Raw genomic sequence first — 24,204 nt, 5'->3', positions numbered from 1 at the left:
TCTGAGAAGCACATGAACACACACACACATGCTCTGCAATTATAGTAGTAGTAAGTATAGTATATAATGATAAGATGAGATTAATTGTGGTAGAGTACCAGTTCATAACAGGTAATTGTTGATATGTGATCTGATTTGTGATCAAGCTGCACACTCTTGTTTCTTTATATATTAAGCACTGGCACAGAAAAATTCAGATTTTTCAACAGAAATCAGACTATAATTGTGTTTAGATAACGAGGCCTCTCAGGCTATTTCACTGGTCTGATTAGACGTTCAATGCTGACCCAGCATGCACTGAGAAGACTCCCACTGCCCGAAAAGGGAGAAGAATGTACATGGTCACTCCCCATCACTTCTCACCGGCTTGGTGTAAACTGAGTCAGTGTAGGGCATAAATGGACTGCACACTCGTGTAAATACAACCGCGAGGCTCACCAATGAGCCGGGTGAACTCATTACTCTTTGATAGTGTACATGCAAACACTCAGTTGCTGTGTGCTTTGTGAAGTGGGACCGTTTGGTAATTCCAAAACTATGCAATTAGTGATATCAAACCAATATGGATCGACAGTAAAACTAAAAACAATATGTTCTCTGTTTTTATGTTCTAGGGACAAAAGGGAGATCCTGGACTGTCCCCCGGTCAAGCCCCAAAAGGACATAAAGTATGAATTCTCTGACCCTGCTTCCTCAGAACTCACAATGTCATGTGCCAAATATACTAATGTATCTCCCTATATTGCTGTGTAGGGACTGCATGGTGTTATTGGCCCCCCTGGATTGCCTGGCCAAGAAGGACGGAGGGTATAAAAACACTCAAATATAACCTCAGAAACTGTGTTGGCATGTCGGATAGACGACAAGGGTTTGGCCGATATGTGTAAAGCGTAATCTCCTAAGTGTGTTCCTTCCTCCTCTGTGCTTAAAATGGTTTCAAACATAAATCAGTCAGTCTCAGTGAGGGATCGAATAAGTGGAAATATCGTGAGGATCATTAAATCAACGCCTACAGACTCGTTCCCGGCCCACTCTGAGAGGGAATGTGAGAGAGTGGAGTGTTTGGAGGATGCAGCCAAACATGGATGTTTGAGCTCTTGTTTGGAAAGCAGCCTGACATAATGCTGGTGTTGAGGAACACACCTGTGTTCTGACTCCCATGCGGGCTGCGATACCAAAGGTTTGAATAATTAGGCTCTTAGATCATCGTTATAACTGGCCTCCAAAGTGATGAAGGCAGCTCGAGAGAGTCTGCAGTTTGCTGGGTGAAGCTCTAGATCATGTTTCACAATGAGAACCATGCATCACCGTTACATCATTGGCTGGCTGCAGATCTCTTCTGAAAAGTAGGACACGTTATGAATGTACGATATGTTGGTTCTTTCCACATTATTTTACATATTTGCATGCCACTGTGTGGGCTGTCATGACAGGGAGTGATGGTTGCCAGCAGAGTGCTCTCGCTCCTTCTCTCTCTCTCTCTCTTGCGCTGTCTCCTGCTCTCTTTCTCATTCTCTCTCACTCTCGCCCCCAATCCCCCCCCCCTCTCTGTCATTCTCTCTTTTCCGTGTACTTGGCCTCACCCCAATCCTGTTATCCCATTCAAAGTAATTTTACAGCTCAAGTGGGATCGGATCAACAATCACTATCACACAACAAATCACACAACACATTGGGGTATTGAATGTTAATCATACTATTCTTTTAAAACCAATATATTTGTATTGAATGTTGTTTTTGCTTTAGTTAATAATAGTTCCAGGTGTCAAAGCTCGACACAGTTTGCTGTGCAGCTGACAAATCAGCTCATCGGGTCACACCTGTCCAGGTTGACATTGCCAATAAACTCTGTTCCAAACAGAGCCGGCACACTCAGAGTGACGCTGTTTGACTGTTTGTGCAATGTTTGTGTTTTTCTGCCATATAAATACAGCAACAGAGTCACAGCAGTGTCGCACTTCTCCAGCAGTCACATTTTCCAGGTTTTGCAGAGGCTGAGATTAAAAAAAACAGCTTACTTTTTCAGCCGCTCTGTTCTCAGCCCTGACACTCCCACAGACGTCCACACATACAACCACTGACAAACTTTACATCTGCATCGGCCTTAACACGCCACACTGAAACCCAAATGGGAGAAAATTGTCTAGCTCTGTCAGTAATTAGATTTGAGGAGGAACCACCCCAAATACAATTAATTGAATATGATATAGAAAGGAATTTCACATCATGACATGTCACAGCCACACACACACACACACACACACAGAGACTGTCTGCACAGCCTTTATTCAGATGGTGCAGGCGGCTGATGGATGCCATAGCGACCTCATTACATTAATGCATTGCCACCGCTCCATCTGTTTACAAAAACAAGTATTAGCAAAATTCTCAGGCAAGTTTTCCTCTAAAATTTCACCTGATAATGTAAAACTTTTCAGTCGGTATACATAGAAGCAAACTGACATCTGGACAATGGAAGGTCACTGCAAGGTCAGCGTTCAGGTTTAATAAGAATGCTAAAGAAAGTCACTGCCACACAATGAACTTTCAGCAGACAGCTTTCTGTCACATGTTGACACATACGCCTGTCTGTATTTGGGACGCTATTGTATGAGCTCAATAATGCCTTGGCAGGAGCTGCAGTCTGTTATGCAATCAGACAGGACTGACTGTGAAAAACCATCTGGTGCTCTCAAGGTTCCTTCATTCAGTTTAGTAATTGGGGAGAACTCCAACTCACTCCGCTTGTGACTCATGGAACGTGGAGTCATGGGAAAAGTCGATATTCCCCCTGCTGATTTGCGTTAATCATGGATCTTCACTGGGTATAGACCAGCATCCTGGATGAGGCTGAGAGGCTGTAACAGACCTACTGTCCGGTTCTGAATGAGCGGTTCAGGTGGGATTTTGTCCCTCACTGCACAAGCCCCTATTGGTTTGACTAAATAAGAAAGTTGCATCTCTGTGTCCAACTGTTGACAGACATACAAAGTATTAAAACACACTTTGTATCCAGCTAATAAAAGCAAGGCTATCAGCTTGGCTCTGCTGAAATCCACTAGACACCTCATTGCTTGCAGCTGTTCTTAATACACTGTGATTTTTTTCATCATATTCTGGCACTGAAAGCCAGAACTCCTTACAAAGCACTTTTGTATTCAAATGATTCCAAAATTCCATCATCCTGTCGCAGTATCCCGCTTGAAGTTTAATCTTCTCCTGTGTCTTGTCGAACCAGCCTGTAAAAGTATGACCTGTACAGTTTATGGACAATATACGTCTCTGCTGCTGGGAGTTATGAGCACAGGCACAGGCCCTGGCCCGGTGCCAGAGAAACTGTGGGAAAACGTGTAAAGATATAATGGGAAGGTTGGAGTCAGTCAGTGGTCTGCAGTGTACATAGAGATTGATATGTGTGTGTGTCTTTCTCTCTCTCTCTCTTTCTCTCTCTGTGTATGTGTGAAACTACAGCGGAGAGTATTACCAGCTTTGGACCAGTGCACTTTTTACACAGCTGTGATCATGGCACACTGGAATAGTGCTCAACTTTTTTTATTAGCCATAGAGCCCTAAAGGTTTTCCTTCCTGCTCCTGAACATGGTATGATGATATTATCATACCATATGTGCTGAGTCTTGTTTGTCCAACAGAAAGTGCAAGTCTTTGCCAGGTGGTAATATGTTTTTTGTGTTATAGTGGAAAAAATAAGTCAAACTCTATGGAAAGAACATTGTATTTTAGCTCTGCCAAGCCAAATGTGTTACTTATTCTGCAAGGAGGAGACACTGCAGCACTTTGCCTGTTGGCTCGGCTGATCTGATGTGACTTGCAGTAATTCAGTGTTTGCTCTTTATCGAGGGGAAGGACTAATGGAGAATGAGACTGTTTGCCATTTTTGTGTCGCATAGTGAATAGCGATCCAGATTGTTGACATAAACACACACACACACAAACACACACACTCTCTCCAAGGACCTTTTCTTGCTTTTACTGTACTCAGCTGTACCAGTCTTTCTGGAAGACGCAGACACATTCTTTTGTCCTTTCGTGGCTGCGCTTGGCTCCTGCAGCAGGCTCATCTACTCCAGATACTGCTGAATCTCTCCAGCTCAGAGTTACTCTGCTGCTCATGCGTACACAAATAGACAGATAATCTGGAGTCTGACAGAAGCTGATGGAGTGAATGTGACCACTGGACTAGCATGTGAATTTTTAGAAAATTAAGGATTTGATAGAAAAAAAGAATAGATCAAAATTAGCAGTTAGTGCAGCAGTTTTTAATGACATATTTGAGTTCAATTAATATCAACAAAGGGCACTGGCGTAGCTTTAGACAACAGTTCCGGCAGAACCACCAGTGGCTCCATTGTTGTAAGTTCATGTTGTGCAGGGAAGCATTATTTAAATCCACTGAAGTTTATGGTCCCTTTTACACCTTCCATTAAAGTGCAATCTGCATTGTGATTGGATCTCAGCAGGCGGGTGATTATTAAAGCTATTAAAGCTCATGTTAAATCTCACCTTGCTCCATGAGTGCAGTTAAAAAATCCATTAAAAAACAATGTAACATTAAAAACTAAAAACTACCAAAACTTTTTTTTTTTTCTTTTTTTTGCGTGGGCTTCCACTGCCCACATGCCATGTGCAGGTAACAACAACAGATTGGGAAGACAGAGCGGTGCTGTGATGTTTTCACTCCCATCTCACTGACGTCTCCCAGCTGTTTACATTGCATTTCACTCAGAGCTGAATCTCACCATCAGTAGTTTTTGTACCATATTTTTTCTTTTTTTTCACGTTTTAGAGTCACAATGTGGAGATCTTACCATCTGTCTGCTCCTTGCTTTGTTTTTGACAAGAAAACAGTACATTGTAAATTTAAACACTGAACATTATTGGATAGATTTTGGTTGTTTTCTTGTTTCAGTTTCATTTTAACTCAAACATGTGGAAACTCAGGTTGAGGTTGCCGTCAAACCGGAGGCCTGCTTCATCTCAGTGCTTTACCAACTGCCTCAAAGGACTTTCATAGAGATAATAATCCTCATGTGTACACTCTGCGCTGTGGGCTTGAGAGTGTAGGTGGTATGGAGCTCTTGGCGGTGGCTTTGGTGTTTACATTGACACTAATTTGTACATCAGCCCTTGGCAGTCAGTGGTTTACCTCATCATTCCAAATGCTTTTACATGACCCAAACTACTGTAGGTGATTTTGTGGGCCTTTGCTGTGAGAGTTGTGAGGAGACTGTCCTTTCCTCTTTGGGTCTTACATATCTCTCTGTCTTTTGGTCTGCTGCCTTAATTAAAGCAAAGTTTCTCTCTGAATTTGAAGTTCTCTTAAGTTTTTGCCACAGGGTACAGAAGAGGTAATTATTCACTGAACTCAAAATGAACACAAACTGCATTTTTGCTGTGTAGAAATCCTAAGTAAATGTCCCGTTCGGGGTTAATCTGCCACGGCAGATGATTTTACAGCTATTAAATTATATTTGTTGTGGACAAAATCTTCTAGGTCATTATTTCTAAGCTGTTTTAGTGAACATTTTATTAAGTAATAACAAAGTCACGTCCTCCATTAAGCAATTAGAGACTGCTTCAACATAATTTGGGCCGTATGGTGTTGACAGAGATGGGTTGTTACCTCAGAGATGCTCTTCAACTCAAGGTGATAAACTCTAATAGCAAAAATAAGATAAAATGTTGTAAAGGGCATTTTTTCCAACCAAAGCCTCCGTAATCTCTGCATCATTTAGTGTTCTTCTCTATAGCTTTGTGATCAGAATTCTAATAAATAATGCCACAGTGTTTTCACTTGTTGTGTCATGTAGTCACAACTCTAATTTATTCTTCCTGTGTTAACAGGGACACAAAGGTCATCCTGGCCCCCATGGTCTCCCTGGTGATCCTGTGAGTATTGTCATTTCTATTTTAATATCCTTCCAGTTTCCTCCCATGTATAGCAAATAGATCATATAGACAATATAAATGTGTAAATGTCTGTTATTGCAGCAGGATCATGTCGAACTTGCACACCAAGTTACATGAAAATCGGTTCATAACCTTTAAAATAATCCCGCTGATAACAGACAGACAGACAGAAAAATTAACTGACAAACCAACAGGGGCAGAAACATGACCTCCTTGGCAGAGGGAATAAAAGAAATACATAAATAATAAATAATACTGCCTCCTACAGGCCAGTTTGGGCTATTTTAAAATTGCAGCCAGTGGTGTGGTAAGAGGTGTTGCTGCCCAGAGAGAGTGAGTGTTATGTTTTGATAGTAGGGGGTGATGAAAACAATCTTGAGACACCGAAAGAGGATTTTCTGAACAGCATGAGTGGCATCTGTAAACAACAAAAATGTGATTCCTCTGTTTCCCTGACACAATCCTTCCTCCGTCTCAAGTGTTGTCATGCTGGGTAACTCCAGTGCTGTCTGGCTGATGGCTGCATACTGTGTAGCTGTATGTCAATGTATGTTTACCCGTCGAATAAAGGAGACAAGGCTCCACAGGGACAAGCACATCTTTCCATTTATAGTTCGAAAACAGGAGGAAGGGAGGGTATGTCTGAGAGAAAGGAATAACACAGAGACACTCAGAGGTTAGGAAGCAGAGACAAGGAATGAGAGACATAAAGAGTAAAAGCAGAGGGATTACAGAACGATGAGACTGGTGTTCATGAGAAGAGAGGACATTACAGCAAGCATATTAGTGCTTTGGGAATCTTGGCGGGAAGAGAGAAAGGGATTTTTGGCACAAGTACAAGTGGGCTAAATAGTTTGGACACCCGAGGTCATTCTTTCTTTTCCCTCCCCCTCTTTCACGAGTGCAAATCCTGAGTACTATCAGTGGATGGAATGTGCTGTGTCACAAGGAAAAAAACATTTTCTGTCTCCCTTCTAGAGAAGATGCAGTCCTGTTAAAAAACCCACTTTTATCTAATGTGCTCAGTCCTGCTTATTACATGAATCTATAGGAATACATAGGAAAGCTTGTTCATTTCCTTATGAAGTCCAATGTGAGATAATGAACTCATTGAACCAAAGGGACTTTGCTTGGTTACTGTAAACAGTTATGATGGATTATATGGTGTAAGCTTGTCCAGAATTGATTCAAAGTAACACATTCATGTCAATTGATTAAATTTAAGCTGGCAGTCATATAATGTATTGCAATAGATTCTGCAGCTTCTGAAACTGAAAGGAGTATCCAATAAACAGTTTCTCTGTTTCCTTTTATACATAATCTCATCATTTTTCCTAATTAGCATTATTTTGTATCACTATTTTGTTTAATATGTTATTACACATGTTATTAGAGACCATTCCAGGAAGCTGATAGTACAGAAACATAAACATCACTGCCGCCAGTGTTAATGTGGTCGGCCCTCAGTATACGAACAGCCTGTAATTTCTTGCGTGCTTCCATTAACTAATCCTGCTTTACTGCTCCCATACATGCAGAGTCAAACTTTCTTTCTTGAGGGAAACATTTGGTCGTTTGGTCTCACCACAAGGAAGAAATGACTCATGTACAATGCTGTGCGTTGTTGGGGACAAAAACTTTATAATAGGGTAAAGAACAGAGCACGGTAGTGAACCGCATGGTAATAGCTTTTCTGTCAGCTTAATTGAATGGTTAGAGTGCTGGTGTGCATAGTGGTGGTTACTTACTTAGGAAATGAGGGCTTGATGAAATAAAAGGGCATTATTAAAAAGCTTACAGATTTGAATTCTACTACAGGACAAGTGAACCTTTGTTTATTCTTCGGTAAATACATGCACGTTCTCATTATTTTTGACAAAATTTACGAGGTTCTAATCACTGAGGTTTCAACAGAAATCACATACATATTATATAGAAAATAACCCCATTACTTTAACTATGGTACTTTTTTACTGTTCCATCCCCCTTTTCCTTGTTTACTCTCTGATTCTGATTTCTGCTTTCTGTCCTCTTTTCAGGGTGAACGGGGAGATGATGGAAGCCCTGGGGCCAAAGGCTATCCTGGCAGGCAGGTGCAGTAAATCTAGCGTTGCGATGCTGGTTGAGCAGGGTCACACACACACACACACACAAACACACACACACTGACATAGAGAGAGGGACATAAAACAGTAAATAGGGGCAAAGATGTCATCCCCGTTGTGAATTAGAATCAAATTTCCTCCAGCCAATGTTCTTCAATGTCAGGATGAGGGCGTGATGGAAATAATGGAGTAAGCAGTCCTGCATATTTTTAAAATGATTTTTTGCTGGATTTTGCTGACAACTGGATGACAAAGCAGCTCTGTGGTTGAACCCATGTATGAAGTAGTATCCATTGGTGCAAATATCTCTTTTCATGCCTAAAATAGCACCAAAAAGTACAAATATTGATTAGCAATATACTCGTTAGTGCAAAAATGTAAAGTAAAGTATAAGGCGCTGACCAATAAATATTGTCCATCGGTATGAACATTAAGAAAAATTCAAATAGAAAGTTTGTATAGGGTGAATTGAAAGTTTTGGGCCTCTGAAAGAGTGACAAGAGCCCCACGCTGTAGAGAAACACCTGGGGTTGAATTTCAGAGACGGATGTCCCTGGGCCTGTCGGGAAATAAATTGTCAGAGGGTATCCATAGTAAGCGGCACCCTGAAGGAAGAAAGAGTAATAAAAGTGTGACTAATGCCAGAGCTCCCAGGATACAAATAAGCTCCCTCTGTCTTTCTAACTCAAACTGTGAGCGTTCTGGGAAAAGCTTCTACAAAGATTGGAGAAGTCAAAGCAGGGGAGCGTTAGAGGTCTTCTGCAGCAAATATCAATATAGAAAACAGCTGGAAAACTGTTCACTCACTTGTGCAGAGTGGATGTTTATGATAACTCTGGGTTCAGTCGCGGGTCTTCATGTTTGCCTCTGTGCCTTTGCGCACTTCCCATGTCAACTACTCCGATCCCTATGACTTTTAGTGGTGCATGATGGATTAGGCTTTAGCACCCCCTACCATCTGTAGGCTGTGAATCACTGCAGCTGTAGGTTTGCATCGGACTATTTTGCAGAGGGAAGCCTTTTTTAGCCAAGCTCTCATCTTTATGGTTGCATGTGGAGATTTTCTGTGACAAAGTAATTAACTCTGCAAAACCAAGAATCATCAATGCTGATCAAGCATTGGGGAGTTTCAATCAAACCGGACATGTCTTAACATTTTCCCTTCTTTTTCCAGAGTCTCTTAACAAGTATTGTAGTGTAACAATCATACAAGTTAAGCTCTGCCAATGATTGTAATCACCACTTTGTTTTTTTTTCATCTTTTGCTTTCAGGGTTTACCTGGGCCAGTAGGGAAACTGGGGCCAAAGGGGTTCAGGGTAAGTAGATTTGGGATACAGCCTTTGCATGGATTTATTTTGTTTAGTTTAGAGTCCATGCAGTGCGTTTGACATTTGCTCACTTGCCATAAAAAAGTGATTTGAAAAGTCGATTCTGTATATTTCACATGTCTTCAAGTGTTTGATGCATCTTTATTTAATTGTATTTCCTCTTCTTGGCCAATGGACGATAAAAGATTCTTACACTAAGTGCTGCACAGATTTTAAACTAGAATTTTGTTTTTAATGATCTGTGAAATGAATACTAAATGAATTATTGGGACATAAAGAGACCAAAGGCACATATGACAAATGGTTTTGTTTGAAGATTTTAAAGTACTATCAGAGCAAGTAATGTTGTGTCAAGCTTTCTTTTCACTTGAGTTCTGTTATTTTTATTGGAGAATATAATTGTGGGTTATTCATAAATCACAGCCCCAGATAGCATCATGCACGATGCCTGCGTCATATTTTGTACTAAAGCATTTCCTTGCATAAGCTTTAAGTTAAGACAAACATCACACAAAAGCTAACATGTGTTTAGTCTGATGGTAAATTTCACTATCAGACTGTATTGTAAATACCTATTCAGCATTAGTTTTCAGGATCAATCAAGATATGTACTCCCATTAAACAGTAAATTTAGCAGCCTCTTACTCAAACGTTTGCACTGGGAATCCTCGTACTTTCTGATCTGTCTGAGATCTATTTCACTGTTGCACAGTTGCAGTATTTCTGCCTTTTGAGATTTTTTTTGACAGTTATTCATCTGTTCCTTCAGAAGTCTCTAGCGGAGAACTTTGTTTGCCCTCCCAAATTTGAGATGTCCATTTTGTTCTGACTCCTGTATGCTCCAAGCAAAGTGTGCATAGTGTTGAAAACCTGCCTCAGGGGTCGAGTTGGGGGATGTACGTCTATCTTCTTGGAGAGAAGATAAAGTGGAAGTGTGCACTGTTGTCCCTTTTAACATATTTAATCAGTTTCTAATTTCAAAGAAACACAACTAGGACTTACAAACAAGTTATTTTGCACCCTATGGATGCCTTTAAGTGGGGTCTTAAGTATACACAGTATAGCAGCACATTAACATTTTACACCTTATACCAATGTCTCTGCAATGGCACACTGGAGCACTAATGAACACAACAAAATGTTTCTGAGTGAGCTTCATTGTTTGGAAATGAGCTCCTTATTACCTGGCATACTCTCTCCCTTCTTTCACTCAGCAGGTCAGCATGCAGCTCTTCAGAGATCCCTGATGTGAGGGTATGTGCCCTTGGACTACATCGTGGAAGCCAGCACCATGCAGTCCATGGGCATATACACTTGCTTCAAGGCTTGGTTCTTCAAGATTGCTCCATATTGGTGCGAATCAAAGCATCATAACCAAACCGTAGAACATCTAACCATTCCTCATTCCTCATCATCTCTGCTCTCCCTCTTGACAACATTCATTTCTTTTGTTGACTCTCCCTCCCTTCTGTATTTTATTCCTGTCTATTTATCTCTCTAGGGTCACATTGGCATCCCTGGGCTTTTTGGCCTTCCTGGTCCTGATGGCGAGAGAGTGAGTATTACTGCTGAGACTGTAAACACCTTCTAGGTTGCATTATATGACTGCTCATGAGCCAAAGTACTTTCACTCACGAACAACCGTAGTCACACTTCATCAAACCACAATAAGAGGCTTAAACTAGCACAATGTATTTACATAGGATGGAGCTTGTGGTCAAAGTCAGTCACCAACTCAAGCCCCAATTTGCCTCGACTCTCTTGGATCAAGTAAAAATATCTGAGGTGGATTTAAATCAGTCTTGAACACAGGCAGGTTTCAAAGTCCCATGATCTTTCAGGGCAGTGCTGCCGAATCTCTTAGGAGTTTTGTTCCCTTGTGGTGCCAAGGATTGATCTCTGCTTCTGATTTTCGTAAAACTATTTGCATCCCTTTGCATTATGTTAACTCATTTCACCTTTATGTCTGAATCAATTTCTCTCCCTCTCACCATCATCTTGTCTGTTTCCAGGGAATCCCTGGCATTCACGGCAAGAAGGGCAAGATGGGTAGGCCGGTAAAGTTTTCTCTCAACATACTTCTCAGACAACATTTTGAATGCAGCATCATGAAACTGGTGTGTTATGTCTATTGATCATAGTGCATGGGATCTTCATGACCATAGCTCTTAGAAAGACTGTAGTTCATTGTGAAACCCCTCTTGGCCTGAGCTGCAAATTTCTGAGTAAGGTTCTGGTAATGTCGGGTAATACTGTTTGCTGTAGGTTTGAGCCATTGGTACTGATTGGCAGCTCTTTCAACAATGCTGCTTGAAGGGTTAATCAACAGCATTTGAAAGCACTAACATAATGCGTAGGTGATGTTAGATCTCATCTAACATTTCCCAGGACTTTCTCTTTTCACTGCACAAAGTATTGAGCAGTGACTCTCACATTTAGCAGATAGATAGTTGGAGTTAATTAGGAAACACTGTATTCTATGTTTTTGCATTGGCATGATATGATTATGTAATATGTCAGTTGTGGGTTTGGCACTCCAGAGTCTCTACCCACAGACCAGGGAAGCGCATCGTCATTGGCGCCTGGCAGAACATTTCCCATCCTGCCAGGCTTACATGGAAAATCCTAATACTGCTCACAACCACAAATGGGAAATCTTCCTTAGACTCATCTGGTTGTACATAGTCAGCAACTATGACTGGGACAAAACTCAGGCTCCAAGGCATGAGAAAGCAATTTTTCTGTCCGGTAAAAAAACTATTTCTTTATTGAGTCAGCAGTAAATTGGAGAAGGTCAGAGAGAGAGAGAGAGAGAGAGAGAGAGAGAGAGAGAGAGAGAGAGAGAGAGAGAGAGAGAGAGAGAGAGATAGGTTTTTGGATCCAACAGCGGAAATGTGGCTCAGGTGTCTCATATTAAATCAGCTGGAGCCACAACAAAAGTTAATTCCGAAACTTTGTTGACTTCATAAACCTTGACTTCCCTTTAATCTCGTCCTCATATATACGTAGAGAATAGTAAAGTAGGCTAATGACTGGAGCAAAACCAACCTCAATGTTATTGAGAGCAAAGGACTGGAGGATGCATGTGTTTTTGATCAACCCAAGTCAGTCAATTATTGGCATTTTTGGAGACAAGTACATTTTTCCACATTTCCTGCAGTCTCGACATCTCACCAATTACAGCTTATTACTTTATCCGCATTTGTCTAATGTTCTAAATCAGCGCTCATAGCCACACAAACAATAGTATCTCTTGAGGTCTTTATGCTTTGATCTCATGGTTTTCTCTGTCTGGCTCAGCAGACAGACACAGACACAGACCTCTCTGCTATCCTCCCATTCATCATGTGTCTAACTACAGCTCTTGCCTCCTGTGAGCTGCGTGCTGAGCCATGATGTGTGGTTGCGTGTTGACCTTGGCCCGCTGACGAGCACACGTTGAGCGTGTGGCTTCACGGCTGCATCGTGCCTTTTGTTCTGCCTCAATAATGGAATTACAATCACTGAAAGGAAAAAGGACACAGTCAGCAGTTCCTGAGCCAAGGAGCTTTATACGGCCATTTAGGCAGATCCTGGGGGTTGGTTCACTGACTGCATGCTCTCTTCCAGTGCATGCACATACACACTGTTGCTCAGAGACACTCTGCTGAGGAATGTCTTGCCAGGAATGAACTTTTGATGGGATTTGTTGAGTTTTATATGCAAACTTCTGTGTTGGGGAACTTGTTATTGACTCTATGTCTGGTGTGTTAATTTTACACCAAACACAACGTTTTTCTATTCATGCGTATGCTGTTCAGAATGATGGGTGTTAATAATTACAATTCACGTCTAAATAAATTCTGCATCACATGGAGCACTATGAAGAGTTAGGTTTTCCTGGATTCATACAATTTCTTTATAATTTGGCACAAACGCGTTGTCATTTCCGTCTAATAAACAAATGAAGACAAATACTGTAATGGAAGCAATGTGTGTGTGTGTGTGTGAGGCCAGTGAGTTTGACAAAAGCTGCTCTCGTTTCCCTTCAGCACTCCTCCCTGTTTGCAATGCTCCACTTGAAACAAATCCAGCTTATTCATTTATTTCATCAGCATGTCAGTATGACAGTAGAAAACTATGATGCCCTCAACACACTCGCTCCTTGCATCTGATGATTCACTTGTAGGCTGAACTGTACCTTGGAGGGGTAAACTCATAGCATGTACCTTCTCCTTGTTATGAAGATGTGTTTCTTTGTTATTTTTACATTTTGTATGCTGTCATAGCAGGTCCAGTAAACAGAGTGGTGCAGAAAAGTTGCTGTCCTGATTCACAGAACTCATTGGAATTCTGCTCTACCCTGAATTTACCAGTTGATGCTGAATACTGAAACTTCTTGTGCCATCTTTGTTGTCTCCGACAGCCTGTTCCACATACTTGTTTTACAACCTCTCATCGTCCCATAGATGTGACAAAGACACTCCAACACACACACACACACACACACACAGAATTATTGGCTCTCTTCATCCAAAACGGGGAAATGTTTCTCCGCTTAACATTTTGATTGAACATATACTGAAATCGCAGGCTTTTGATGCATTGTATCCAAATCATAGGGCAATCACAGGGTCCCCAATCATAATGCACAACTGTTTGCTGGCTGCTCTGGTTACATGACTACCCTGTTTGTGTGCTCAGGGGTTTCTTGGTGACTTTGGAGAGCGAGGACCCCCTGGCCCTGACGGAAACCCAGTAAGTAGGCGCTTTTTTAATGACGTACTACATAAAAATAACAATGACAAACCTACTCTTTTAAAGAAGTTGCAAAAAACTAAATATGTGTATATGTGTGTCATTTAATTTCTGTAAACTTGGATTTTTAAGTTTACGTTTTAAGCTCAAGAAGAGGTTCAAAAGTGAAAATGCGCCACATCTGGGCAGAACCTATACAAAATGTTCCAACACCTCACTGACAAGCTTTTGTCCAAATTTAAGTCCGCCAGTCTCTGCAAAAGGGAAAACATCTTGTTAGAGTTGACTTATAATCCACAGCGAGATCATTTACATGTGCAGATGTTTCAGTCACACAGCAGAATCCACACTGATATCTGACCAACATCTGCAATTTCAATTGCCTTTCTACTTTGTTTAGCTTTGACCCCCACAGCTCATGATTGACAGGTTGTCTATTTGGCTGTGATTGGCTGACCTCTCGTAGCGTCTCCAGTCTCGTTTTACTCTCTCCTGGGGAAAGAGGGGATGTTCCGTTTGGCTGGATTCATCTTGTCCATTCATCGGGAAATAGAGGATACAGGAAGGCCACACTGGGCTACGTGGCATCCATCCCTTCTGTTTCTCTTCCATCTTTGGATGTGTGACTTGGAGAGGATGCAGGCATGCCATGTGGCTGTAGATAATTTGGGCAACAAGCCTGTGTGTGAGATGTGCCAAGGGCTCGGTCATTACACTGAACACATTACGCTAGATGAGGACAAAAGTGGCGATAGACATAGATATTCACTTTATATAAGCACAGTTCAAGCTTACAAACACGAGTACATGCATATGCCTGTATGTTGGGTCAGGGTTCCAGAAGTAAAAGGTTGAACCATCTTTATGAAAATGAAATGCTGCGCTCAGAAAACTGGCTCATTGATAACAAATTTTACACTACAACAGTGTATACATAAACACTTTAAGAAAGGCATCATCTACAGTCCCAAAGAGCAGCGTTGCAACAATCCTAAAGCCAACAAAGCGTGGTTGCCTTGCAGCTACCGTTGTGTTAAGCATCTCTCTGTCTCCTTCCTCTCCCTCCTAGGGTGAACTGGGAGCTCCTGGCCCATGTGGAGTCCCCGGTCTTATTGTGAGTGTTTTTAAAGCCTCACTTTTGGTTGTGTGTTTAGGACTGTTCTGTTATGCATTAGTGCTAATGGTGGCAAATGTGCATGAGAACAAAGCCTCATATAAATGCTGACAAGTGATAAAATTTTGTTTTTAGTGAGGGGTGTTATCTGCTCATTCGCTCTTATAAGTGTGTGTTTTGTGTGTGTTGTTGGTGGCAGGGAGACATGGGCCATGTTGGCGTGATGGGCTTCCTGGGACCTCCAGGACTCAAGGTAAATGGTCTGGTAATGTCGTTTATATGTGTCTGGTTCTGATAAGGGCATAATGTGAATACGGTGTGTTTGATTTTGTCAACCAAAGTATCTTTTATTATGTTAGAAAGAAGTGGCTCAGTACGTTGCGCTATGTCACTTGCCAGACATGTGGCTGGTGTTTGGATCACATTTGTGTCAGATCTCATCCAAATGTTTGAGTCCATGAAGGTTCCCAGTCATATCATTGAATATCGAGCTGTAGTGGCTCAAGGGAAATTGGATTTGCTGATGGTTGTTGAAAATTTTTCACCAATCATCCATGTAGCTTCTTCAGCCATGAGGGTCATTCACACCTTCGGCCACAAGACTCCCAGAGAATAACTGACAATTTACTGCAAACAACTCACTCAGAATTGTAGAAGCTGGTAAATCCTGTGTGTGTGTGTGTGTATGTGTCCATGTCTTCTTTCATGTATGTAAACCGAGGGTCATATGACAAATCTGGCTAACAATTAATCATGTTTATTTTTTTAAGGGAGTAGCAGGGAACCCAGGGGAGCCAGGACTGAAAGGTGATAAGGTGATCTGCACATGTCCTTTATTAGACTACTAACCCTTCTAAGTGTGCTAGAGACGATCGTCATCAAAGTAGCATAATCCTCAAATGTTTTAATTAATAAAGTTTTAATTGTAGATAATGTTCAATTTAAAGAAATTAAGATGCATCATAACATACACAAGGTATTAATATGGGATATGTGATTTTTAAAAGTTCTCAGATGTGGAATAGGTAATGAGAGTGAGGATGATGATGATGATGATGATGATGATGATGATGATGCAAAAACAATGCATCATATGGTAAAATTGGTAAAATTACTGAAGTCATTCTAACTCAGTACCTGGCTTTATATCCACATCTGTATCTACAACATCACTGTCAACCGTCTTTCAAATTTCAGTGAAATCTGTTAGGAGGTTAGTTAATATCCTACGAATCAAATTGAAACCGTGTCCTCTTTTGGCAGACTTGTAAGTAGCTCAACACTCCAGCAGTGTGATTGGTTTCTATGAATATTCTGATTACATCTGCTCCTCTGCACTTGCACAGGGGGATGATGGTTTACCAGGGGAGCCGGGCGAGTGTGGATTCCAAGGGGACAAGGTATTTTTCACCGTGTGTTTTTCCAATGTCTCACAGAAATGTTCATATACCTGAACTTTTATTTCGCAAATTGTTTGTCTTCTTGGCTTGTTTACACAAGACTTGTTTCCGTGGTTTTGTGTTCCAGGGTGTAAGGGGCTCCCCAGGGTTACCAGGCCCTCGTGGAAAACCTGGACCACAGGTATTTTGCAACCCATACAAATATTCAGTATCGGGAAACTCGATTCCAAACGTCCCCCTGGTGACTATGTTCAGTAAAACAGAGATGCTGGCATGAAAGCTTGATTTACACACATGCTTTCTCAGTACAGATAAAATAACTATTAGTAAGGTTATTGATTGAAAGCCCTGTGAGGATTTTCCTCTGAGATCAAGGCCTGTGGATTGAAACATGTGCAGCTTTACTTAAATGCTATTGTGCGGAAGTATTTCTGCCTTTGCTGGTTGATTTATTTTTTATTCTCACCTGATGTGAGATTCTAAAATTGCTTCCTTGCCCGCCTGCATCACTCCAAATGTCAGCATCTTGTAGCAATGATAGAAATGTTTTTTTTAAAGTGGTGTTTCAAGTTAACTCTTTGCAAATTCTTAAGTTGAGACTCATTGCTACAGTTGTCAGGGCAACTGCTGCTGTGAACTGTTGAAAACAACATGATCTATGTGACTTTCAAATGCGGGAACAACATTTCTTTGACAAATGCTATGCGGCAGATTTCCTCTCTGTTCAATTGGTTAAATTTGGTGGTTTTGGTTCCATGGTACTTTCTGTTTCTTGCACAATCCCTTATTTAAAAAAAAAGAAATCTGTGTTATTGTAGCTGTAGTTTTTCATCCGTTTGATAAGATGCATTGAACTCATTGATACATGTGTTAACACCAATGGCTTCTTTGACATTTCCTAGGGTAAACCTGGTGAAAAGGGCCCTGATGGTTTCTCTGGCCCTCCTGGTCCCGAGGTAGGACAGGTCACATGTCACACTCTCCTCTGTCCTCTGACTAGCTTTATGTCACAACCCTTATCACAGAGGTTAATTTTTTGGCTTTTTCACAGGGCTTTCCGGGTGACATTGGCCCACCAGGTCAAAATGGTCCTGAGGGGCCAAAGGTAAGTTTGGTGATATTAATCCTTTACAAATACTCAAGCGTGGAGTAGAAGCTCACTGCCAGTTTTGTTATCTACAGGGAAAGCAAGGAACAAGGGGCTTACCGGGTCCATTAGGAACACCTGGACTTCAGGTGAGTTTGATATGATTTGGCGATCAAAAATAGATTGACTTTGTTCTTCCCTTGACTATTTATTGCCATTTTCTCGTCAGGGGGATGAGGGACCGATCGGGCCTTCTGGAGCCATTGGACTGGAGGTGAGTGAGGATTGGATAAAACAGATTGCTGGTATAACCTACAGCTTTGTCGCTATAACTAATATGTGGTAGAAACATCTTTTGCTCTAAAGCTGTTTGTAAGCCACCCTATTGGATAATATGTACTCATATTACCAGACTGGTTAGACAATTGCTATGCTCATTTTGGTTATAAAACGTCATCACTCTCCAGTATGATAGATGATATAATAACTCACTTTCAGACCCACCCGAAGTCTGCATCTGCTTGTCTGATCAGGCACTACAGATATGTATGTGGTTATTACTTTATTTTTGTTATTTATTTTAATATTTAAAGAGCACTTGAATTTAGCATTTGTCCTATTGCAAAATATCACAAAATATTAGAGAAGTAAAATGTATGATATGATATGTGTGTTATGATGTTGATAGTGATATTGATATGATGTTGATAGTTTCACATCATGATGGATATCAAGGACAAAGAGGCCATGCTGAGCCTTTATGAGAGCTTAACAGAAAGGCTTTGAAAAAGTACAACATCCGCAGAATAACAACCCAAAAAAACCTGGAGTGATCCCAGGCTAAACAATAGGAGAGGATGTGTCCAGTGCAACTCATCCAGACTGTGCTTTCTAATTTTGGCAATGGCTGAGTTCAGTCTGCCATCTCCCATAAGTGCAACCCATAAGAGATTAGTAGAAACAAACATGAATGACCCAATGACTTTGCTGAGTAATGAGCAGACTTTGATTGTGCAAACACATTTTTGTCTTATGGGTCATTACATTTCAGTGTGGGGTGTCTTAGTTTTGGCACCAGTTGTTGGTTTATTTTGTGTCTTGTGCCTCTCATGGGGCAGCAGACTTGCAGACTGCACCTTAAACAGGAGATAATGAGTGTTTTGTTTATTCTGGGGACCTGCAGTACGCTTCTATGTGTCATTTTTGCTTTTTGTTCAGGGCAGACCTGGGAGGCAGGGATTCCCTGGACTGACAGGCCCAGATGGACTGAAGGTCAGACCTAACAGGCTCACACCCACTGTTACACTCTTGTCATATTTAGCTGAACATTCTCTCCCCCAGCTCCCTTTTATGACAATGTATCATCTCAATATGTGTAAATTAGATGTTAATTCTCTCTTACCACAGGGGAACCAGCCTCCACTCTTACTTTTCTACTGATTTGAGCTAAGAAAAGAAAGGCATGAATAAGTTTGTGATATGCTAACAAGCTGCTTTGCTGTAGGGCGAGACCGGGATAACTGGCGAGGTTGGAAAGCTTGGCGAGAGGGTAAAGCTGTTCTCCTTCCCTTTCTGATGATTACATTTGCTGCTTGCTTATGTCTCCATTTGACTACTATGGTAATGTACCAGCATCACAAGAAATGAATGAAAGGGACTTAAGAGTGCATCCTTTCCATACTTGATTCTCTAGGGACTGCCTGGTTTCATTGGGCCTGATGGAGAGATGGGCATGGCTGGAGAAAAGGTTTGCTGGCTCTATTTGTTGTATATTGTTGTTGTTGTCCTTCTGTATGTTGACATAAAATGGTCTAACAGCTGCATGTGCTTCATCAGGGGGTTCGAGGTGAAACTGGCCCACCCGGGCCGCCAGGGGAACAGGGGCCGATGGTAAGGAGTAAGTCTGGACCCTGTCGCTCATACCAGGGAGCATTCAGTTCTACATGTGTATGGGATGAGGTTTTAATATGTTTGGAGAGCCTGGTTTGTAAGAATCGTTTACACCTCATATGAATGATGTACTAACTAGATAGATATATAACCTCTCAGAATGAAGAAAAAACAGTCCCAGATTTGCCACAGATATAAGATCTGATAGATTCTTTGCAAAAAAGTAGACTAAGTGTATGAGTGATGTTCTATCCATCAGGGCCACGCTGGAATACCTGGAGAGAAGGGGCCACCTGGAGCACAAGGGATCCCAGTGAGTTTACAGTTAAGACTTAAAGTGCACTCACTGTTGGGTTCCTTTTTGAGCAGAATTTCTACATGATTGTATCTAGTAAAGGAATTTTTCAATGTGTGTTTTAAGCACTGACATGCATACGCACATTAAACAGTTGAAATTGCAGAAGCAATGGTAGATTAGTGCCAAATGATCCAAACGTAAAAACTAAATGATGACAGCACATGAATCATTCTTTTATAGACGCTTTAGCTACTTGTGCTTATCTAGAATATAAAGCAGGGCTGCATGATTGGCAGTTCAACCTTAGAAAGAGAGTTGAAATGAAGGTTGGGGAAAGTTTAGGCCACCAGTTAAATGTTCTAAAGCTGCTCTGGTCAACACTGAGACACAATTGTGATTCATACAACATGGCAACTGTTGTGGTGTTTGAGGCTTTGGCATATGCTGTGTTACACATGGACTCATTTTAAAAAGTGCATAGACACTTTGTGCACTAACAAACAGAGACTGACTTTGCACCACATGTTGCACCGATTTCCCTTCGATCCCTTCAAGTCACAATTTTATCTGTCTGCATTTTATGTTTTTACTTCTACTTCAACAACTGTCCTTCTTTTGTCTCATTTGTTAAACAATTGCCAGAGTTCCCCAAAAGTATCTTCTATTTCCTGCCAGATCTGCTGCCAAAATTAATTTAATTTAAGAGTTGTCTCCCAAATAAGTTCAGTCCTTCCAGGTTTGAACTTTTGTAGAAACAAAACTGTAACGTCTGTTAGTTATGACTCCTTTGCCTTTAACATATTTCATATCCATGGTATGCAATATGGGTCCCATATCCCATAATGGACCCATATCCACTGTTTTAGGCTACAATCAACTTTTGATACGCATCACCATGTCCAACTTACATAGCTTTTAATGCTAAACGTTTGTGTAGGTGCTTTTGGGCGACTTGATGAGCTGAATGGGCTTCAGGAAAGAAAAAAAAATGCAGCGTTTTGTTGAGTTTGCATTCTAATTCCACAATCGTATAATGGCAAAAAACTGGAGGGACTGAATAAGACTCACACAGCACCAGTAAAGATGTGTGAGATTTATCTTGGCAAATTGCTTTTTTATCAACTCTGCTTTATTCAATCATGCAAAAACATTGTGGTTCAACATTTAAAGTAGAAGTATGTTTGATCCTTCTCTTTGCAACATTGACGAATGAGTCATCAGTTGAAGAAGAGGACAGTACAAACTCTCAACTGTTCATAGTTAATTAAGATAATGAGACACTGTGTAAAAGTCTGTTTCTCAGTTTGTTGCAGTTACAGTCAAAGAGTATTCTTTTTTTGCAAGGGGCCTCCTGGTTCGCGGGGATCCATTGGCATCAGAGGACCCAAAGGCAGGAGGGTGAGACAAATGTTTCTCTTTACATACAAACTGACCTTTTGACTACATGACTACAAAACCACAGCCATGTTTTAAAATGTCCGCTGCTACAATCCAGCTCTCTTCTCGTGGGTATTTTCCCAAAAGACAATCTCAACCTGCACAGGAAGCAATAACTATAATTACTTTTGAATAAGCTGATGCAGATCTGTGTTCTTCAAATGGGGTGGACGTTTGAAGGTCTGGCTCCATTAGCTCAGCTCAGTTTAGCTGCAAGTATAACAGGAGGAAGAAGGCTGTCGGCTCAGCATGGCTCGGTATGATTCGGCATCATAGTGGAAAACAATGTAATTAAAACTTCATCAACAGAATATGCACAATTTTGCAAAAAAACACATTGAACGATAATGAGAACAATAACCGCTTGCTACATAAACATCCCAGAGTTCTTGCAGAGGAGTGTGTGTGTGTGCTTTGCCATCTCTCCAAAGCACCAGTTCATTTCTGACTTTTTCATTATTCATTTTTTTCCACTTTGAAAAAATACTTCTTTGTTCAGGACCATCAAACGAATGAATAAATGATGTAACATGACTAAGTGGTATAATTAAAGCATTTCATTCTGTAGAGTGGTTTTACATGGTTCCCCTGATATCACATTATTCCCAAATGTAATATTTAATAGCCATAATAACCCAAAAAGTACATCAAGACTGGAAAATGAATATAGGACAGCAGCATGATTAAACCCCTGTCTTCTCACTGCACTGTAAATTAATTTGTCATTTACTAGATTGGAAATACTTGGAAAAAATCGAATGAATGGTCTTCTTTTGACAAACTAACATTTCTTTTTATCCGGATTGTAGTGATGTTTTATTATCATGTCATTCATCTTTGTTGACACGTCTCTGCGCCTCTCTACCCATCCAAATATGTTAATCTTGTCCTCCAGGTAATGGTGCTCATCATGGATGTGCAGGCGTGTTTAAATTACCCTCAAGTCTGAAGCCCCATTTATCCATTTCCACCACCGTATTGTCAGTTTCTTGGCTCGAGAGTCACAAAAGTGTTTCCAAAGAAAGTCTGTGGAAGGATAAATCTCGATTATGTGACGCTGCATGAAATGTGTGCCTCAAACGAAATAAAAGGTCAAGTTGTGGCAAATGTCTGCACCACAAAACATAGTGAAGTAATCCAATCATAAATTCAAGGTAAAACAATGCAAATTGGATTTTTATCCAGATAATTCAGAGATCATTTCCTGTGGAGATTATGTGATTATGTGATATGATTGTTTAATGTTAACGATATCATCTTTAGCTCCAGGGATTTTTTAATTTGTTTCTTTTTGTACCGGTCAGTGCTGTAGAATGGTTCCAAATTCTTCTCACCACATTTTCAGCAGCACATTAGCCCAAGCAGCAGCACCTTTCTTCTTATACATTTTAAATGCCAAGAAAAACTAATGAGTTGTTGGCCAGTATAAGGTGTCTGAACGGAAGCAAAGACTAATGCATTACTTTTATAAACATTCAAAAATATAGTTAGACGTTCCACTATTGTAACACTAACATTTTAAATCTTACTTAAAACTAGCCACAACTGCAAATGTGGTTAGTTTAACTTGGTATTATACATTGTGCATCTACCTTAAATCTAATCTAGTCTTGCTTTCTCTAATTTAACTCGATTAAAAATAACTATAAAGATATACAAATGCATTGCTGTGGATTATGGAAGAGCGAAATGTGACACAGGCAACACTGCAGCAGTTGACCACTGGGGCTGCTAAATCAACAGAGATATATTGTTCTAGTCTGGTCTAAGATAGATATATTCATTCATTTCTCACGAGGACAGACTAATATCAGAGACTTGTTGCTGCTATCCCTTCATAAACAAACCAATAAAAAGTGTGAAAGGTGCAGCTATTAAGGCAAAACATATGGGCCAAGCTGTGAACAAGGATGGAATTAAAAGGATTCTGTAGTTGACTGAATATGACTCATTGCTTAATCATCTTGAGAGTGAATGTGTGTCAGGTAACAAATGCTTATTATGCTGATTGTAATGAGATGGTGTGTTTTCATGCTTGAGTAAATCCACTTCCAATCACATAATCTAATTCTGTTACTCAAACTACATCAACTGGGATTTATAGTGATTATTATTGTGATGTGTGATCTGATTATGGTGTTTACCGAACATCGGTGCATTGGCTTAATGAACTAATTGAGCAGAAACAACAACCTCCAGGCGCTACCCAGAAGCAATGGAAACACCAAGGCCTCATAATAGGGACAGCAGTGGCAGTGTACTTGCTATATTTAGCTCAAATGGTCATTCCGTGTACACGGGCAAGTCACAGACATGATGCTGGACTTTGGTATGAGAGGCAAGGAAGAATCCGTTTGGGGACTTGTGAAGTTTTCTGAAGTTGACTTACAATAACCCCAGTGTGCAGCAGTTCAATATGCCCCCCACTGTGTGTGTCTGTGCAAAGAAGTGTGGGATACAATATTTGCAAAATAGCCATAATCCCTGGCCTTGAGAACACAAATGTGGATTGAAGCATTGATTTAGTGTGTGTATATCTGGTCTGTGAGACCTTTTGTTATGTCAAAGTTATTCATCTGTCACATTCTCTTTACCCCCCATAGGGTCCAATAGGTCCTGACGGCCTAGTCGGGGAGAAAGGGTCTATGGGAGTAAAGGTGAGTACTTATTCATCTCATCTTCAGAGCCTCATTGTTGTTGCCGTTACTTCACATGCCAAGGTCTTACTTAAAAACTGCCTAAAAGCAAATTCTGTCCATCTGCTCCCTTAATCTGTCACATGGAAAGCGAGGATAAGAGTAACTCAGGCTCAAGTTTCACTAAAGTAGGATAAAAATAATAAATCTGAAAACTTTTACAAGCAGCTTTGTAAATTATAA

The 24,204-nt window shown here is 40.7% G+C and overlaps 1 protein-coding gene across 1 annotated transcript in view; it reads left to right on the top strand.

Moving 5' to 3' along the window:
* col27a1b (collagen, type XXVII, alpha 1b) overlaps positions 1–24,204 on the top strand; it is a 54,730-nt gene that overhangs the window by 14,273 nt on the left and 16,253 nt on the right. The window contains exons 6-30 of the mRNA XM_076151119.1: positions 615–668; positions 754–807; positions 5,863–5,907; positions 7,968–8,021; positions 9,306–9,350; positions 10,864–10,917; positions 11,375–11,419; positions 14,046–14,099; positions 15,169–15,213; positions 15,413–15,466; positions 15,984–16,028; positions 16,560–16,613; positions 16,741–16,794; positions 17,516–17,569; positions 17,665–17,718; positions 17,796–17,849; positions 17,930–17,974; positions 18,199–18,246; positions 18,919–18,972; positions 19,205–19,249; positions 19,394–19,447; positions 19,537–19,590; positions 19,850–19,903; positions 21,233–21,286; positions 23,929–23,982. Of these exons, the coding sequence (XP_076007234.1) occupies positions 615–668; positions 754–807; positions 5,863–5,907; positions 7,968–8,021; positions 9,306–9,350; positions 10,864–10,917; positions 11,375–11,419; positions 14,046–14,099; positions 15,169–15,213; positions 15,413–15,466; positions 15,984–16,028; positions 16,560–16,613; positions 16,741–16,794; positions 17,516–17,569; positions 17,665–17,718; positions 17,796–17,849; positions 17,930–17,974; positions 18,199–18,246; positions 18,919–18,972; positions 19,205–19,249; positions 19,394–19,447; positions 19,537–19,590; positions 19,850–19,903; positions 21,233–21,286; positions 23,929–23,982 (1,281 nt within the window). The remainder of the gene's footprint in view (positions 1–614; positions 669–753; positions 808–5,862; positions 5,908–7,967; positions 8,022–9,305; positions 9,351–10,863; positions 10,918–11,374; positions 11,420–14,045; positions 14,100–15,168; positions 15,214–15,412; positions 15,467–15,983; positions 16,029–16,559; positions 16,614–16,740; positions 16,795–17,515; positions 17,570–17,664; positions 17,719–17,795; positions 17,850–17,929; positions 17,975–18,198; positions 18,247–18,918; positions 18,973–19,204; positions 19,250–19,393; positions 19,448–19,536; positions 19,591–19,849; positions 19,904–21,232; positions 21,287–23,928; positions 23,983–24,204) is intronic.

This window comes from Genypterus blacodes, unplaced genomic scaffold (assembly GCF_046128005.1).
Source record: "Genypterus blacodes isolate CSIRO-AG114 ecotype Tasmania unplaced genomic scaffold, CSIRO-AGI_Gbla_v1 ptg000053l_1, whole genome shotgun sequence".
Lineage (NCBI taxonomy): Eukaryota > Metazoa > Chordata > Actinopteri > Ophidiiformes > Ophidiidae > Genypterus > Genypterus blacodes.
This window is presented reverse-complemented; position numbering and strand designations above follow the sequence as displayed.